Here is a 19,192-nt window from a genome sequence, read left to right on the forward strand (position 1 = left end):
ATATACATATCTATACATATACACATATATATATACATATATATATATCTACATATATACACATACATATACACACACACATAAATACATACACACATACATACATACACACACAAATACATATATATACATACATACACACACACAAATACATATATATATATACATACATACACACACACATATATAAACATATATATACATATACATACATATCTACATATATACACACACAGCTATTTCAGATCAGTGCAATACGCTGCTTGTTAAAACGGATAACTCCGCTCTTACGTGCAAGTCTGCGTGGATATTATGAACTATCGATTTGTTCAAGTTCTATTTAAATTTTAAATAGAAGGAATTTTTATTTAGTCGACAGAAATATCTTTGGTAGGAATGGTAAAAACAGACAGGAATATTATTCGTGAATAAATCAACTCAAACCTTAAACAACTTATAATATTTTGCTCTCCATAAAAATTTATCCTGTCTAAATTATACAAGTTAGAAATAAAGTAAACGTTAAAAGAACAAACATTCACATTTCTTTACTCTTATGTAATTTTATATAAAAATAAACTTAGATTTTAAATATCCCAAAAGATTTTGCTCTCCATAAAAATATATCCTGTCAAAATGATACAAATTCAAATATGAACATGCTGCATAACAAAACCTGGAAATATAAATAAAATGTGTTCTTTTCAGCAATAACAAATCAAATCATTCAGTTGTCTTTGCTCATATGTCATTTTAGAGCTGGACGCCTGGCATCTTTTTGGCCACAGGTTCGTTTATGTTTGGTGTGAGGTTCTGTGTTGTGGAGATTCTCAGGATGGATTGCAGGTGCTCATCAGTGAGGCGACTCCTGTGTGCTGTTTTGTTAGTCTTTATCACTGAGAAGAGCTTCTCACACAGATATGTGCTACCAAACATGCACAAGGTTCGAGCCGCATGTAGACGGACTTTTTTTGTTCTTCAAAGTCACCAAAGCGCCGTGCAAACTCAGTGCGCTCAGTTTATCAGCAAAGTGCGTGTTTGGGAACACCGTAGTGACGACTTGGTTTAACATTACTTGGCAACAGGGAAAGTGAGGCAAGGTGCACTGGTGCATTTGTGTCTCCCATAAAAGCAGCTTCACTTGAAATCACTTTGTGATTGTGCACGGGTTAAAACGTCCGCTGAAGTGTCAGATTCTTATTTAATTCTTCTGCTTTCTGTATCTTCTGCATTGCATTCAGGTTAACCTGATGTTTTGTCTCATAGTGCCGTCTTAGATTAAATTCTGTAATTACAGCCACATTAGCTCCACAAATGAGACACACGGGTTCAGTAAACATATACTCAGCCTCCCATCGGTTTTTAAAGGCTCTATTTTCAGAATCAACTTTTCTCTTCAGCATCGTGTGAGCTAGCTTCGCAATAACTTGATTAACTCGGTAAGTGTTAGGCAAGGCAGCTGAAGCGCTGCATTATGGGATCTGTAGTTTATTGTGTTACCAGCGCTTCATATACCCGGGCTTTAATAACAATAATACAGTATATAAAATGATCTCGCGGGCGGATATAATTACGCGGGCGGATGTGGCCCGCCCTTGAGTTTGACACATATGGACTAAATAGAACTTGAAAAGATATATTTTTCAAATGTGATCGCAATTCAGATAGAGTTGACGCAAGCACTACAGCCTGCATGCCTCAATAAGTCATCCTTCCCTCGCTCTTACTTTTTACCGTTCATCTAATGAATACACTGAGTATGGCTTTACCAAAACAATCATTGATGGCGAATAAAGTATCCATTATTCGAGTATGTAGATCGGGTTATATATATATATATATATATATATATATATACCCGCGTATCAGCGAGAAGTAGTGTGTTAAAAAAGCTATGAAAAAGAAAAGGGAACATTTTAAAAATAACGTAACATGACTGTCAATATACAGTATTTGTTTTGTGAGTGTTACTGAGTGTTGCTGTCATCAAGGATTTGATTATCATTATTTCTTTCAATCAGGTTCGTATTTGTAGGATGTGTTGTGTTCAAGTTACATTCCGTGTTTGTCAATCGCTGTAAAGATGACAGGTTTCATTCATCGATTCGTTTCTTACTGCATCAATAAACAGCTCGTCTTCTTCTTTATCTGAGACCTGACACACTGCATGCACGGTTTTTTACACTGTCTTCCTTTAGCGGGACATTGACTTTTTCCAACGTGTGCTTTGTTTTGGATTTATGAATATGCTTGTATGTATCAACGCCTTCATATTTTTGCTGCCTTTTCAATTGTGTAATTCGGTTTTGTTCAGCTCTCTTTGGAACTGTTGCTTTTATCTGTGCACTGCGCCAGTTCACGTGAGCCGCCGGTGTACATGCATCGAAGTTTCCCAGCTGTGCTGGTGCCATCTCGTGCTATGTCCATGGCTGTATTTAATGTTACCTTAGTCCTGGCACTTAAAACTTTCTCTCGCAGTTTCGCTGAGTTTGTACCAAACACCACCCTGACCATCTCATCTTCCTCTGCATAAGCACAGTCCTTAACCCGTGAATATTTAGTGGGAGTTTGCTATTGGATTGCCGCTGACGGACGGCCTTATATGGGCAGGCACTAAATTACAAACGCCAGCGACAGCCTGTCTATGAACTTAATTTAAAGTGTAGGTTTACATCGTGCTTTGTTTCCGAAGTAGCAGAAGTCATGAATATGGTTGTATATGTCACTCACTCGCTTCTTATTGTTTCGCTGCCTTCTCAATTATATAATGCATGTTTTCTTCAGCGCTTTTTTTAGGTCTTCCTGGTTTTCTATGTACTGCGTGATTACGTGGGAGGCGTGATGATGTCACACGAAACTCCGCCCCGGCGTTGAAGCTCATCTCCATTACAGTAAATGGAGAAAAACTGCTTCCAGGTATGACCATTACGTGTAGAATTTCGATATAAAACCTGCCCAACTTTTGTAAGGAAGCTGTAAGGAATGAACCTGCCAAATTTCAGCCTTCCACCCACACGGGAAGTTGGAGAATTAGTGATGAGTGAGTGAGTGAGTGAGTGAGTGAGGGCTTTGCCTTTTATTAGTATAGATTAAACCTGAATAAAACACAGAAGTATCATTTAATGATATCAATTAGGGTTAAGTATTATCAAGCTTCGGGATCTATTGATAAGGTTTATTTAATTTAGTTATAAACAAAATGATTGATGGCATTTTGCTTTGAAATTAACAATAGTTTGATAGAACTTCAAAAATTAGAATACAAGACAGACCTCTACACTATATAACAAATGTTGCTGTTTCAATAGGAGTATGTCGGATCTCTGCTTTATTTTAACCTTTTGACAAGAAGCCCCCGGTCATATATTGAAAATGAGCAGTGCCGACATGCTAACTAAATAGATATAATCTAAGATATTTTGGAATAAGGACCTGGGTGCTTCCCCGATGATCCTGACAAACTAAAGGGTCTTCACTTGATTGTCAAACTTCCCATTGGTGCTATGGATGTAATGGAGAGTGCAAAAGAATCTATAATCTTTACTCTGTAATGGTCCATATGACGAAGATCTAGCGCCTGTGTCCGCAGTGTTAACCAGTCATAGAACATGAGCTCACCTACGGTTTTTCAAAAGAGATGGGATGAGTGCGGCGTGTGTTCTGTATTCTCTTTTCTGTATTAACTATTCATAGTGACCATGCTCCCGAGACCTGAGGTTTTTTATGCTGAAGCATCTTTCACAGACCCGAATAAGAGACATCCATCAAACTGCCCTTGACAGTATCCTTAACCAATCAGGCCGTTTGGGGAGGCAAAGACTCTTTCAAAAGAGACTCCCACCCCACTGGCCAGGATTTGCCAGGCTATAAAAAACTTTTTCAGAGATGTGTTTTGACCGGTTAACAATCAGCATCTCTCTGGCTATGTTCCTGATCAGCCATGATGGTCTACAGACCAGACGGTCCCCTACGATGGCCTGTTTAGACCTGAGGCTTTCATGCCCGACTCCGAGTACTCTACGCCTAACAGCTAGCCTCCAGACAAGCCTTCTCGGCCGGACCTTCTTATGCCTTTAACTGACCTGAGCCTCAGGTACCTGCCCCTGGTGATATATATTTGTCGGATAGTTTCCTGGAGAACTGTGCAGTACCTGACATTTTTGTACCTGCTGATGAGGTTTCCGGGTTCCTAGCAGGGTCTGAGGAGATAGCCATTCAGGCCGTGCAAAACAAGAAGAGGTCGTGGACGACCTGGTATAGGCTCAGGCCGTTTGGAACATATCACCCAAGGATGCAGATTATGCGGGCATGGCCCTTAAACAAACTGACGGACCCTGGGTGAAACATTTCGAAAGGTTCTGAAGCTGGGCAAGAGTTGGATGACGGCTCTGCCGGATATAATAACGGATCGGCACCTAAAAAGTACCGGCAGGGATGTTGAACAGAACGACCCAGCCAGACACAGCCCATGGGTCTGTTTGAGACTGACCGGCTCAGCAGCAGCAGCTGTCTGTTTTCCACAATCCTAGGCTCAGGAGCTGGGTTATAAAGACTCTGGGCTGCTTCAACATCTTTCTGCCTTTTCACAAGATGCACGCCTTTGTACAAAATGTTGTCGACAACCTGAAAAATGAAAATTCTATTCAGGAGTCGATTGTCCAAACCTTTCATAACATGGATTCTGACTCTTACTCAAAAATACGTGAAATAGCCAAGGCTTTCTCTAAACGACATTTTCTGGACCTGATAGTTCTGATGGACCTTTAGGGGTACACAACCTGGAAAATCAGATGAAGTGTCTGAACTGAATGTACCAGTGAGATCACATGTTTTTGTCGGTTTTTAATCACGCTGTTTAGTTGTAATGTTTTAAAGTGGTTGGTAAAACCTCTTTGAATTTTAATATTGTTTTTGAAAATGACCAATAAAGGACCATTTGATTTTTAAAACCTTACCCCTATTTTCTTTCACCATCGAGGGTGAAGGGTTGCTGAAAAAGTTTTTTGTAGCCTGACAAATCCTGGCCAGTGGGGTGGGAGTCTCTTTTCAAAGAGTCTTTGCCTCCCCAAGCGGCCTGATTGGTTAAGAAAACTGTCAAGGGCAGTTTGATGGATGTCTCTTATTCGGGTCTGTGAAAGGTACTTCGGCATAAAAAACCTAAGGTCTCGGGAGCATGGTCACTGTGAATAGTTAATACAGAAAAGAGAATACAGAACACACGCCGCACTCGTCCTATCTCTTTTGAAAAACTGTAGGTGAGCTTTGAACATTATGTCCTATGACTGGTTAACATTTCGGACATAGGCGCTAGTTCTCCGTCATATGGACAATAACAGAGTAAAGATTATAGAATCTTTTGCACTCTCCATTACAAGATCCATAGCACCCGCGGGAAGTTTGACAATTAAGTGAAGACCCTTTAGTTTTTCAGAATCATGGGGCAAGCGCCCAGGTCCATATTCTAAAATATCTTAGATTATATCTATTTAGTTAGCATGTCGGCACTGCTCATTTTCAATATATGTAGTATCTTTCCCTGACCAGGGGCTTCTTGTCAAAAGGTTAAAATAAAGCAGAGATCCGAGATACTCCTATTGAAACAGCAACATGTGTTATAAAGTGTAGAGGTTTGTCTTGTATTCTAATTTTTGAAGCTCTATCAAACTATTGTTAATTTCAAAGCAAAATGCCACTAATCATTTTGTTTATAACTAAATTAAATAAACCTTATAACTAGATCCCGGTGCTTGATAATACTTAACCCTAATTGATATCATTAAATGATACTTCTGTGTTTTATTCAGGTTTAATATGTAATATTTTTAATTAAGTTTTATTTAAAAATGAACTCTTTAAGACATATTCAGACTATTCCAGACTGCACATGTCAAAAAAGCTTATTTATTTCAAAAGGTTTCTTTTCATGCTGGTTTTGTCACCTATCAATGTTTTGTATACATCACAACAGTTTTTCAAATTCTAATAACTCTTTTATAACTCCACTGTTTCATGTGGTTATTTACTTCATAATTAACTTTATTTAATTATTTTGGCACAAATGTCCTTACCATCAAGACTACCAGTGTAGTTCATATTCTAAACTCCAATATTTAATGTTCTTCCTGAATCAGGAGGAACACAAGCCTCACTTTTAGTTCCAGATAAGGTTCTAATAATAACCGGCTAATGTTAATTAGCCTCATACTAGCAGATGTTAAAAATGTTTTTCCCCAACTCTGCAATCCCGTGGAACTGCCTAAATAGATGACCTGATAATATACCGCAGAACACTTAGGTTCTGTAATAGCGTGCGGTGAGCTTGGGGTGATCCCTTGTTGATCCGGTCTTAATATGTTTTTAATCTCCTCCGTGACTTAGTATTTGTAAATTTTAGTTTTTACTATCTTATCTTTGTGATATGGGCGAGTCAATGTTTCATTTTGGAATAATAATATCTAGCTTAACTCAGCCCCTGACTAGTATTCAAGAATCTTGTGTATTCAAGAAGATTGCAGACACTTGTTAACTATTGGAATCACAGTTGAAACATACAAAACAAAACAAAGGGTGCTTTTTCACAAACAGAGGGGAAAAGCAGTTTTCAAAGATAGCTGTCCTATGTACCCTGGGCTACCTAAAAGAAAGAATAAAACCTCACAGTTTTAGTAAAATTTTAAGCCATGTGCTTAAGCATATAATAGTTATGATGTAACTATTCATTAAAACATTTTCCATCCTGATTTGCCTAACGTGTCCAAAATAAGCCTAATCATCATCAGCCCTGTAGTGTAGAGGCTCCTATAACCTACTATAACCGTTCTTATTTTTCAGGGGCTCATAACTGATGTAAAACGGAAGGCTATTACCAAGCGTTAAGAGTCTTTCTAAAACTTTGTATTATACAAAGCACCCTGAGTACCAAAGTGTTTATAACCTGTTGATGAAAATGCTGTTTTAAATTAAAACCTGAACAAGATAACTGTTTTCTAATCATCAAATAAAATGTTTAGTAAATAAAGAGATACTAAATTTTAAGTCTAATCATCAGCCCTGTAGTGAATAGGCTCCTATAACATACTATAACCATTCTTATTTTCAGGGGTTCATAACTGATGTAAAATGGAAGGCTATTACCAAGCATTAACAGAATTTCTAAAACGTTGTGTTATACAAAGCCCCCTGAGTACCAAAGTGTTTATAACCTTTTGATGAAAATGCTATTTTTAATTAAAGCCTGAACAAGATAACTGTTTTCTATTCAACATATAAAATGTTTAGTAAATAAAGAGAGACTAAATACAACTTATAACACAAATGGAACACCGATGGACAGCTGAATAACCAAGGGAATCTAATTTAGCTTGAAATGCCGCAGAGTGTTTTACAAAAAAAACCCTACAACAGTGGTTCTCAAACTTTGGGCTGACCCCGCTAGGGGGCGCGAAGTAACAAAAAGGGGGCTCGAAGATGTGAAAAGAAGAAAACAAGAATTGAAAATATGAAAAATACATCTATTGAACCCAAAACAAATTAACTTAAACTACATTCTGATACTAGAAAAATAAATATAGAGATAGATAAATGTTGATAAAAGTTAAGTAGGTATAATAAAATATGCAAATAAAGTGTAATGAGAATGAAATCTGATTTTTTCATGATTAGCAGGCCAAAGATTTGGCCATTTGAGAAAAAATAATCGTACATTTGTGTTGTAAGCAGAATCTGAATTACTTGGGCTGGCAAGAAAAGATATATGATAGAAGATATCTGATGTCTCCAGTTCCTTCAGGGACTTTATACTGGCGATTATCATTTAAAATGAGTACAGAAATTAAGTTATATACTATGTTTGGGGTGGATGTGATCAGAAAGGCACTGATGAGTCCAAAGATCAGTCAAGAAAACTGTTGGAAAAATGGGCAGAACTCTTTTAGAAACAAGGATTTTTCTTATGATGTTTTAAAATTGGACCTTTACAAAGATGCTTTTAGATGCTTTATTTTCATGTTAAAACAACCAGTCATTTTACTTGGCTACTGAACATGTATTTTTGTTCACTAATGCTTTAGTGTTTAATTAAGAATTACCTGAATATTTGATCATTAGTTTAAGCAGAAAGAGTAATTAGCTCTGCTATTTTGTGAGCTATACAAGCACGCTGAGCTGCTGGCTCCCATTTATGAGGTCACTAGCATAAGCTAAAGCTGCTGATTTTAAAAACATGATTTTAGTTTGATGAACTTCGGATGTACAGAAGAGCGCTTCTTACATCCCTTGCCCCTAGTTAAACCAGCACACCTCGCTTTAACCTTCTGGCTCTAAGAGCAGACACTTATGAGCTATGAATACATTTTCAGAGACAAGAAATTTAAATGTGATAAAGGAAAAGTTGTCTTGGAGACAGGATGACCACATCGTACCTAGATTACCTTTGTAAAATCAGTATAAAAACTGATCAAAAAAGACTAAAGGAAAGATCTTGACTTGCTGATACCTCAAGCAACGCAAAAATGGGTTACCTGGAAAAAACGAAACCCTCTAGCCATACCAGGTTGTGCGGTGTTCACACTTTATTTTGCTTTTATGGCACTGTGTATTTGACCTATAATCTTCTCTTGCCTGTTATGGAGCTCTGTCTAATTACCTGAAGTCACAGGAATTGAGAAATGATGAACTATTTTGGTAAAAATATGTTTTAAGGTCTACATAAGTAAGAGTATAGGACCCTCCCATGACAAAACAAAAATCATAATTGGGCTTTTCTGTATTTTTCAACTTTTTAATGAAAGATAGTAAAATGATTTCTAATTATCACCTGTGTTAATAGAAATAATTTTAGTTTTTTGAGTGGACAGAAAATATAAAAATTTTGTGCTAGTGTAACAGTGAGTGCTTTCACATGCACATACAAAACTGTGAAAAAACGTTTAAATGCATAAGTGTATTTACAGAGTTTAGATCCGAATATTGTTGGTGGCAGACCTTGAGCTGCACAGCCTTACACTCCCTTAAAAGAGATTAAAAATGACCTCCAGGTGCTTCATAGGACCTAAAACAATTTCCTCAGCGGCGTGGGAGATTACAGCTGAAGTGAGAAGCTGTGGGGGATGGGTGCTCGAAAAGGCCAGCGAGTGCTCGGCACACGGGAGTTATGGGGAGGGGGGAGACGAGCCCCCGTGTCTGCGCTCTGAAGGTGAGTGGGGGTTGGTGGCGAGTTCAAAGAGGGGGCAGACATCCATCATACTGCTCTTGACATTTTCCTTGATCAATCAGGTGCAGGGGGCGGGTTGAAGGAAGGGGGCAGACATCCATCAAAATCCCCTTGACAGTTTCCTTAACCAATCAGGTGCAAGGGGGTTGGTTCAAGGCGGAGTCTGGGCAGAGACAGGGTGTCCTTCACCAATCCGTTGCCAGGGGGTGTGGCCGGGGCCGGGACTTCCATTATTACATCATAGGGGCAGGGCTTACGGTCATTATTCATTTTGATTGACAGTTTGACAGAATGTGCATGCCTAATACTACTCAACTGAATAAGGATGTATTCTCTTCTTTGCCAAACATAAAAAAAAGTTGCAAAACAAAGGCGTTGATGAGGAGGTGCATACCATACCATACCATTTTTATTTGTTGAGCTTAAAACACAGCATTACAACTGACCGAAGCGCTGTACAGTTAAAAAGAAGCAAGACTAAAAACAAAATATTAAACACAAAAATTAAGAGAGAAATTAAAACAGAGATACTAAAAACAGGCCAGAGGACCCAATAAAATAGGGAAATAGGAAGAAACAAGTGGAAATGAGACAGGTTAAGAAGTAAAAGCCAATGTGAAGAAGTGTGTTTTTAGGCGTGATTTAAATGAGGCGACTGAGGTGGCTTTTCTAACCACTAAAGGTAGGGAGTTCCAGAGCCTGGGAGCACAGACGGAAAAAGCCCTTTCACCACGAGCTTTAAAAGCGTGCCTTGGGAACAGTTAGGAGCAACTGATCTGCGGATCTAAGAACACGAAGAGGATTGTGAGGATGGAGCAAGACACTCAAATATGCGGGGGCTAGACCGTTTAGTGCCTTATAGGTTAAGAGGAGTATCTTAAAATCAATTCTGAATCTAATCGGCAGCCAGTGTAGGGTTTTTAAAATTGGCGTAATGTGTTGGCTTCTGGTGCTTTCAGTTAGAAGCCTTGCAGCCGCATTTTGAGCCAGTTGGAGTCTAGAAAGAGTGGCCTTACTAATACCATATAGGCAGGAATTTGAGTAGTCGAGCCGGGATGTAATGAATGCATGAATTACTTATTCCAGGAGGTGGTTAGACAGAAGAGGCTTGAGTTTGGCGATTCAACTAAGATGAAAAAAGCAGGATTTTACTGTGCTATTGACTTGAGCATCCATTTTCAGGACCGTATCCATTTTGATGCAAAAGGTGAAAAGGAATTTAAGGTGGCCTAGGATTACAATGTTTCTTTTAGGCGTCAGGGATTCTAGTGTTAACAGATTCCAGCTTTCCGGAGAACTGTGATTTGTCAAAAGGTTAAGCAAAGCATGCAGAAATGCTAAGAAAGGAATTTTGCATCCGTAAACTTGACTTAACAAATGTTTTCAAAGAATAATTCTCCTAAATAAAATGTCAAAAAGACTGGATCCTCTCATTTTTTCTTTTTAAGAAAACCAAAATTAAATAGGAAATTATATTTTGCTTATTTGAAAATAATGTAATCTTATAAAAAGCTTTTTTAGGACACTGTTTCACCAGGGTGGAAAAATAACGGGTAACATATAGGACATGTCTTTTTTCATGTTTGCTAATCTTTATAAATCAGTTAATACAAAATAATACATAAACATTTTACTATGACATAGAGGAGGGATGCATATAAATGAAACACTGTGAATTACGTAGGCAGAATGGAACCAGTATTTATCAAAACTATACAGAACTAGAATTGCCTATCATCTGTTAGTAAGATAAAGCTGAACTGTACCATTTATGACAATACCAGATATACAGTGCCATCCATAATGTTTGAGACAAATACACATTTTTCCTTGATTCACCCCTCTGCCCCACAGTTTAAAATTACAAATCAAACAATTCAGATGTGATTAAATTGTGCACTGCAGATTTTAATTTAAGGGCATTTACTTTAATTTAGGTCATTTCATTTAGAAATGACACTTTACACATCATCCCTCTATTTCAGAGCAACATATTGTTTGGAACAATTGGCATCACAGGTGGTTGTGATTACTCAGGTTTAATTCATTGCTTAATTATAACAGGCATACAGTACCTAGGCTTGAGTCTACCTACAGAGTACCTTTGGAGTCTGTAGTTACCATTGTTCAACAAGAGCTGTGCCAATGAAAATCAAAGAAGCCTTATGAGGTTGAAAAACAAAAATAAAACCATTAGAGACATCTGCAAAACCATAGGATTGCCAAAATCAACCGTCTGGTGAACTCAAAGGGACTGGTAGGCCATGGAAGACATCCACTGCTCATGACAGACGTATCCTCACTATAGTAAAAAAAAGCCCCAAAAGCCTGTTCAAAAGATCAGAAGCAGTCTTCAAGAGGCAGAGATGTTGAACAAATACATACTGTATCATCTAAACATTTTTATCAACCACCTGGGAAACAGAATTCAACTTTATTCTGCCAGTCATGCAACAGACATTTGCACCTAGCATGACATTTGATCCTATTTAATTCCTGCAAGGTTTTTAGGACACTCATTCAAATTATACAATTTAAGTATGTGTTTATTGAAGTAAAACTTTCAGAAATATGTTATTTTAAGATTCTGACAATACAGCTAGATGTAACACACAGAGTACTAGCAATTTCCCCAAAAGTAAAAGGTCACACAGAGTTACTCGCTTTATTTTTTAGAATGTACAGTATAAGCAAAAGTGTGCTGGTTTTGGAATTTTAAAGTTGCAAGTTCTGAGAAGCCTGCCTTTGGACTGGAGTACAAGCACTTGAATTTCAGAGCTAATCTTTAGGTGAAAATTCAAATGCATGCAAACATGGGTTGCATTTTTTATTTTAAGGCTGGCTGCTGAGGGCCTATGGTTGCTAAGGAAGGGTTTATTTTTTGCAACCAGAACATTACAGTGAGCAGAAATCAACCACAAAAAATATCTGTTTACACACCAAAAATTTGAATTTTAGTAAATGCAGACTGCGTTATTAATTTATTTAATATCATTTTCTTCATTGTTATAAACTATATATGAAACTCAATGACCATAATTTAATTATACTTGGGAGACTTCTAAATGTACAATTTACAAAAAACAATGGAACAGAAAAAATTAAAATTTTATGAAAACAATTAAGAATGAAAAAGTGAGTTTAGTAAACATTTTATAAAATTGTAAAAAACAAAACAAATAAAAATTTTATTGATATTTATCTAGTTTCTGGATGCCCTGTATAAACCTAACTGTCTATCTACCTTTTCTATTTATATATAGTGCCCTCTATAATGTTTTGGACAAAGACCCATTTTCCTTGATTTACCCCTCTGCTCCACAGTTTAAAATTACAAATCAAACAGATGTGATTAAAGTGTACAATGCAGAGTTTAATCCAAGTCTTTTTACATACATTTTGGTCATATTGTGTAGAAAGGACACTTTTTGTATATGGTCCCCACATTTCAGAGCAACATAATATTGTAGATTTTAACTGTATTTTAACTTAACTTGCATGCATTTCTTTAATTTTGAGTTGCTTCTACCCTTTGTAGTCTTTAATTGTCATTGTTCTTGAGGACAACAGCTGAACCAATGAAAGTCAAAGAAACCATTATGATATTAATAAACAAGAATAAAACCATAGAATAAAGTCAAAACAAGAATAAAGACATTGGTAAAACCTTAGAATTACTTAAATCTACTGTCTGTAATATTATTTAGAAGAAAAAACTCACTGGTGAGCTCAATAAATGCAAAGGGACTGGTAGGCCAAGGAAGAAAAGAAAGAAAAAAGCCCCAAACTCCTGTCCGACTGATCAGAAACAGTCTTTAGGAAGCAGATGCATATGTGTCAGAGACATCTACTGGATCTTCAGAAGACCAGAACAGAAATACAGAGGCCATACTGCAAGATGCAAACCACTAGTTAGCCTCAAAAACAGGATGACCAGAGGCCTCATGTATGAAGCCATGTGTAGAATTCACACTAAAACATAGCATACAGACAAAACTTGAAATGTACATATACACAATAACATCCAGATGTATAAAACTGCATACGGCAAGTTCCAGGCGCTTAACCTTCATAAATCGTAATGTGCGTGAAATTAAATGCATTTGCAAGCGCCTACAGCCCCACCTCGTCTTCTTTCAGAATTTTGCATATTTGAATATGCAAATCAATATAAATAGCCCCTTCCCCTCAGTGTTTTGTTAAAAGAAAATAGGAAAAGCATGTGGAAAAAGAAACATTTCAGTAAATGCGAAGTGGAGGCATGGAAAAACATACTATTTGTTGGTTTAAGCAGTCGTATAAGCAACAAAATACAGAATGGCGGAGACACTTGAAAGTTCAAGTCCAGAAAGTCACACACTGCCCAAAATAAAAAAGTGGTCAGATATCAAAGAGTTGCAGCCTGTTTATTCGGTTTCAGACAATATTACAAAAGCTGACCCCCATGCCGATTAAGCAACATCTTCATGCGCTGGCTGCACACACACACGCAGACACCTCTGACTTGGAACTGCTGGGCGAACATCTGGTTATGCACTGACGGATGCTGTTCTGGAGTCAGAAAGCGCAACAGTGAATGCTGTAAAAGATGTGGCCAATGAACTAAGGAATATAAGGGTTGTACTATATGATATTGACCACAAATTAAATGAACTGGTTAAAAAATAAATGCTGCATCTGATTACCTGTTTTTATATTCTGCTAAATACATTCAAACAAAGTTTTAATGCTTTCCGATTTGGCTAATCACTTGGTGGGCCACGGTAAGTTTCATCATAGTGTATCTCTTCTAATTCATCCATTTGTGATGTCTTCTAACAGCACTAAAGCAGCTATGGTTTTTGGAATGGTTTGGTCATTCTGTGTACCATTATATTATTATAAAATGATTATAATCAAGCAAATTAAATTTGTAAATGATATCTAATTAATTTCTGTGTATTTGATAAATCCCGCTTCATAGATGCAAATATAAAAAAGAAGGGAAATGACACAGAAACACTGGCACTGCTTTGATACTGGGTGTCGCCAGTTTGCAAAACTAAACAGAAAACTATACTATATATATATATATATAAACTATATTTATGCAAAGTTTAGATTTTATACATCTTAAAGTGTATGTGGAAATGGGTGTACACTACATTTTTGAACAAATGCACCACTTACACATGAGGCCCCAAATTACAGTTTGCAAAAAAGAACTTGAGAGCCTACAGAATTCTGGGAAAGGTCATGTGGACAGACAAGACAAAGATAAACCTGTATCAGAGTGATGGCAGGAGCAAAGTATGAAGGTAAAAAGGAATTGCCCAAGATCCAAAGCATATAGTACATAATCTGTTAAACATGGTGGTGGGGCATGGCTCAGGCATGTCACAGGTACCAGCACACTTATATTCATTAATAATGTAACTGCTGATAGCAATTGCACAATGAATTCTGTGGTTTATAGAAACCTTTTAAGTTCCAGTAAATGCTTCCAAACTCACTAGAAGGCACTTCATCCTACAACAAGATAATGATCCCAGACCTACTTTTGTTTATTAAAGCAAAAGAAAAAAAAAAAAAGTAAAATTTTTGAATGTCCAAGCCAGTCGCACAATTTAAATCCAACGGAGCATGCCTTCTATAATGTCTGAAGTGTTTTTTTTTTTGTAATTTTAAACTGTGGAGCACAGGGGTAAATCAACTAAAAATGTGTCTGTCGCAAACAGCTTAGAAGGCATAGTATGGTTTAAAAATATGTGAGCCAGCTGAGCTCTAGTGAAACAACTTGTTTTAAACCATCAAACAGAACTTTCCATACTGTAAAAAACATTTTCTGTGCTATACATATTATTAACAACATGCTTTTAAAGGAATGGCTGTAGACACTTTAATACAGTAATCTGAAACAGGAGCCTAAATAAGAGACATATACAGTACCTTGTTTTTCACTGGAATTGAACAAACCCAAGACTGCTAATGAGCTGTAAGCTGCAAATGATTGACGAATTTCTCCACTGAGAAACGATTCCACATCGTTCTCTGTAGTCAGAATTAGTGGCGATGGAATTCTTCTTCTATAAATTAGGAAAAATATACAGATACTTTTAGGAACCTAGCCTATATCAAAAATATAATCCAATGAGACATGTTTTGCATATATAGTATGATCAGAATGAAATGTTGCTAATGATGTTGTTAGTTTAACTATATTAAATCTGATACTACAAAACTGTCACATTACCTCACATTAAACGCAAAAGACAATTTTAAAAAGTGTTTTTACTACATATAAAGTCTTCAATTACCCACATTTCTAATGTATCTTAAAATATTTGTGATGGCTTCTTGAACCCGTAACAGTTGATAGTCATGAACTGAGATGAGCCAGACAAATGAGGGCACAAACATTTAGCAAGGGGTTGGTGCAAAAAGTGCAGTGTTCCATCCATTAAGTAATTAAATAAAAAATCCAATAAAATCAATAAATCATCTGTGAGTTAAAATCCCATAAATAATCTATATAAAATGTAAATGTTCGTTTGTTCAAAATCTTAAATCTCCGAAAGTTCTTCACCGATTGCTTTGAAATTTTGACACAACGTTGCAATTTGAATACGCGTGTGTTTTTATATACCTACTATTATATAGATGTCACACCTGTGACAGGTAAAAACATGCTTTTTTTGAAAAACATCTGTGACAGGTAAAAACATGCTTTTCATGCCATCTGTTGGATGTAAAAGCAACACAGGCTATCTCTATATATAATCTTCATTTGGATCTTGATCTTTGTTTGTCCGCGAATGAATTAGAAGAAGAAGCACTAGATAGCAGTAGAGAGACAGCTAAAACATAGGCATTGCATTAAGAATCTCCTCCAGGCTTATACTACTGAAGACTGTAGTACTCCAGTCACACCTCAAAACACAGACATTCAAACTAAACAAATTGTTGTGCTTTAAATTAACTAAAGAGATCTTCATTTAGATCTTGATCTTTGTTTGTCCATGAATTCTACGCATGCATAGACCATCTTCCAGTTTAGTACGTTGTTGTTACTCACGGATGTCAACAATGTGCCGGAATAACGAAAGGGGTGGTGGACAGTGTTACGCTGGTTAGCTCCTGAAGCCTGGTTAGAGAATGAGATTGCCGAAGATAAAAGGTACGTGCCTACGTAACATATGCATGAAAGAAAGACAGTGGGTAAAATGAATGACAACGTAACAGCACGTTCCGGAAATTATTATTGTTACGTTGTAGCTGGCGAGTGCTGCGCGTCTCACAGTTGTACCGTGGCTTGCTCACATGTCAGTGAAGTGATCCCTATTTATGCTTTAAAGAGACTGGATACCTATGTGTTCTTTCATAACCATTGCTCCGTGTATATTACCTTACTCTTTGGATTGCCACAAAGCAACCTACGAGATTGGAGAAAGGTTGAGAAGACATCGTGAGAAGAAACGATAGCGTCGTGAAAACAAGATGGACTGTGAATGGACAGAAGCAGAAATGCTCCTACACCACCACATAATTACTATTCGGACAGTGATTCCGAGTAGGTCGTTCCTATCGAATCAATGTCCAAGGGTTTTCTTTGTATGTGATGAAGGGCGCAGTTCACGAGTGGCAGCTGCGTTTAAACAGGGAGCCCTTCACAGACAACTTTAACACGCGCAACGTAGTTGGGCGCACATGGCTAGTACTAAATAATGCCTCGCAGAAGATCAAACTTAGGTTGTCGTACTTGCGGAGCGGAAGCATTGCGACAAGTAATTGCAAATCAAACTGAGAAAGAACAGGCATCAGCGAACGAGCGAAACAGAAAAAGAATGGCTCAAATACATGCCGAGGAAGCAGCAGAACGACGTGCAGCCAGACTTGAGGATGCACGGTTGCAAGCACGGCGATCGCGTTCTGCAGCTTCAGATCTGCTTCATTCTCAACAGAATGAACGTGGCAGGCTGAGAGTGGCTGAAAGACGTCCACGAGAAACAGCAGATCAGCGTCAAACACGACTTCGTGCTCAGCAATCACGCAATTACAATCGCCTTGCATTCCGGTACAACCCAGCTGAAGATTAAAGCTTTAGGCCGATTTATCCTACTTTGTCGAAGTATCCTACTGTAGTTTATTGAAAGTCGTAACATTAAACTTATAACGTTATACCATGTCATCATTTAACATGTTGTATTTAGAAGTCGTCTATCAAATTTATGGAAATGTTAACATTTCTCAATTTATTCTATATGCATCATTTAATGCCCGAAAGAGACACAGCCTGATGCAAAGATTTCACAAGACGGTTATTACTCGTGCATGGATAGAATGGCCTGTACAAGATTAAATGTCGCACATGCAAAATATACAACTTATAAAATATTGACAGTAAATACCTATGCAGTAAACTGTAATAAATGCATTAATGTAGTAAGGCTAAGTTGCGTAATTTTGGTCTGTGCATGCATAGTATCAGTGAGTAGATCAATTCGATGGGTAGGATGTTTTGTTAGAACACCGGCATGTACTCATTGGCACGATGAATGAAGTGTGTCGTTATTGCAAGGCTCTGAAATTTAATGGAGAAATGAAAGGAATGTGTTGCGCCTCCGGAAAAATTAAACTGCCTCAACTTGGAGAACCGTCAGAGCCATTAAAAACTCTGCTTGCTGGCTTGGCTCTGAAGAATACGTTCATTTGCGAGATGTAGTTGTAAATGACGGTAATACAACTAACGTTGGAAGACTAATGATTTTGCCATCTTCATATACAGGCAGTCCACGTCATATGCATGAGTATGCTCAAGATGTAATTGCCTATGTTCGTCACTACGGGCGTCCAGACCTATTCATTACATTCACATGCAATCCAGCTTGGGACAATATACAACAACTTTTCCTTCCTGGGCAATCGCCGGTGGATAGACATCAGAGCACGTTTTTTTCAGACGGAAGCTGAAACCCAAGTGTTTGGGTCCGTGAGCTGCTGAATGTACTCAGTGGAATGGCAAAAGAGAGGATTGCCACACGCACATATACTAATCTGGCTCTATAACAAAATCGACGATGTGATATACGCTGAAATACCCGATGCCGACGTCGATAAGGATTTGCATGAAGTTGTGACGAAAAATATGATACATGGACCTTGCGGTACACTGAATCCAAAATCACCATGCATGATAGACAGAAAATGCTCTAAGCGATATCCTCGAGCATTAGTATCCAACATTGCAAGATTTGCATGGAAACATTACCTCATTTGGGAACGCATTTATATTGCTTGCAGGAGATTTCAGGCAAACATTACCTGTAATTCCTCGATCGACACCAGCGGACAAAATAAATACTTGCCAGAAATGCTCTACTTTGTGGCGCCACGTTAATACGTCAAAATTAACTACAAATATGCATGTCCAGCTACAAAACGCTCGATCAGCTGGGATATTTTCACATCAATTGCTGGAAATTGGGAACAGAAAGGTGCCGGTTGATCTGACCACAGGACGAATTTCATTGCCTCAAGTTCTGCAATTTAGTGACGTCAAAAGAAGAATTGTTTGAAAAAGTATTTCCCAATATTCAAACCAATTATAAGAATCACGATTGGCTGAGTGAACGAGCTATTCTTGCGGCCAAGAACAAAGACGTCTACGAACTTAATATTATTCAGTCTAACATTCAAAGCGAGGCAGTCACAAGTCCATCGACACTGTTGTGGAAGCAGATGAAGTGGTTAATTATCCAACAGAATTTTTGAATTCACTCGATCTGCCAGGCATGCCACCGCACGTACTCGGTGTCGCAATTATCATATTACGAAATATCAACCAGCCAAAGCTTTGCAACGGCACGCGGCTTGCAGTAAAAAAAATTAATGAGCAACGTCGTAGAGCCAACAATCTTGACAGGACCTTTCAAAGGTGAACATGTCCTCATTCCTCGCATTCCTGTGATTCCAACGGATATGCCATTTCAGTTTAAGAGATTG

At 37.7% G+C, this 19,192-nt stretch overlaps 1 protein-coding gene across 2 annotated transcripts in view; it reads right to left on the minus strand.

Moving 5' to 3' along the window:
- Positions 1-19,192, minus strand: part of txndc16 (thioredoxin domain containing 16) — a 169,205-nt gene that overhangs the window by 70,893 nt on the left and 79,120 nt on the right. For both annotated transcript variants that reach the window (XM_039741384.1, XM_039741385.1), the window contains exon 15: positions 15,140-15,276. In XM_039741384.1, the coding sequence (XP_039597318.1) occupies positions 15,140-15,276 (137 nt within the window). The remainder of the gene's footprint in view (positions 1-15,139; positions 15,277-19,192) is intronic.

Source organism: Polypterus senegalus, chromosome 18 (assembly GCF_016835505.1).
Source record: "Polypterus senegalus isolate Bchr_013 chromosome 18, ASM1683550v1, whole genome shotgun sequence".
Taxonomy (NCBI): domain Eukaryota; kingdom Metazoa; phylum Chordata; class Cladistia; order Polypteriformes; family Polypteridae; genus Polypterus; species Polypterus senegalus.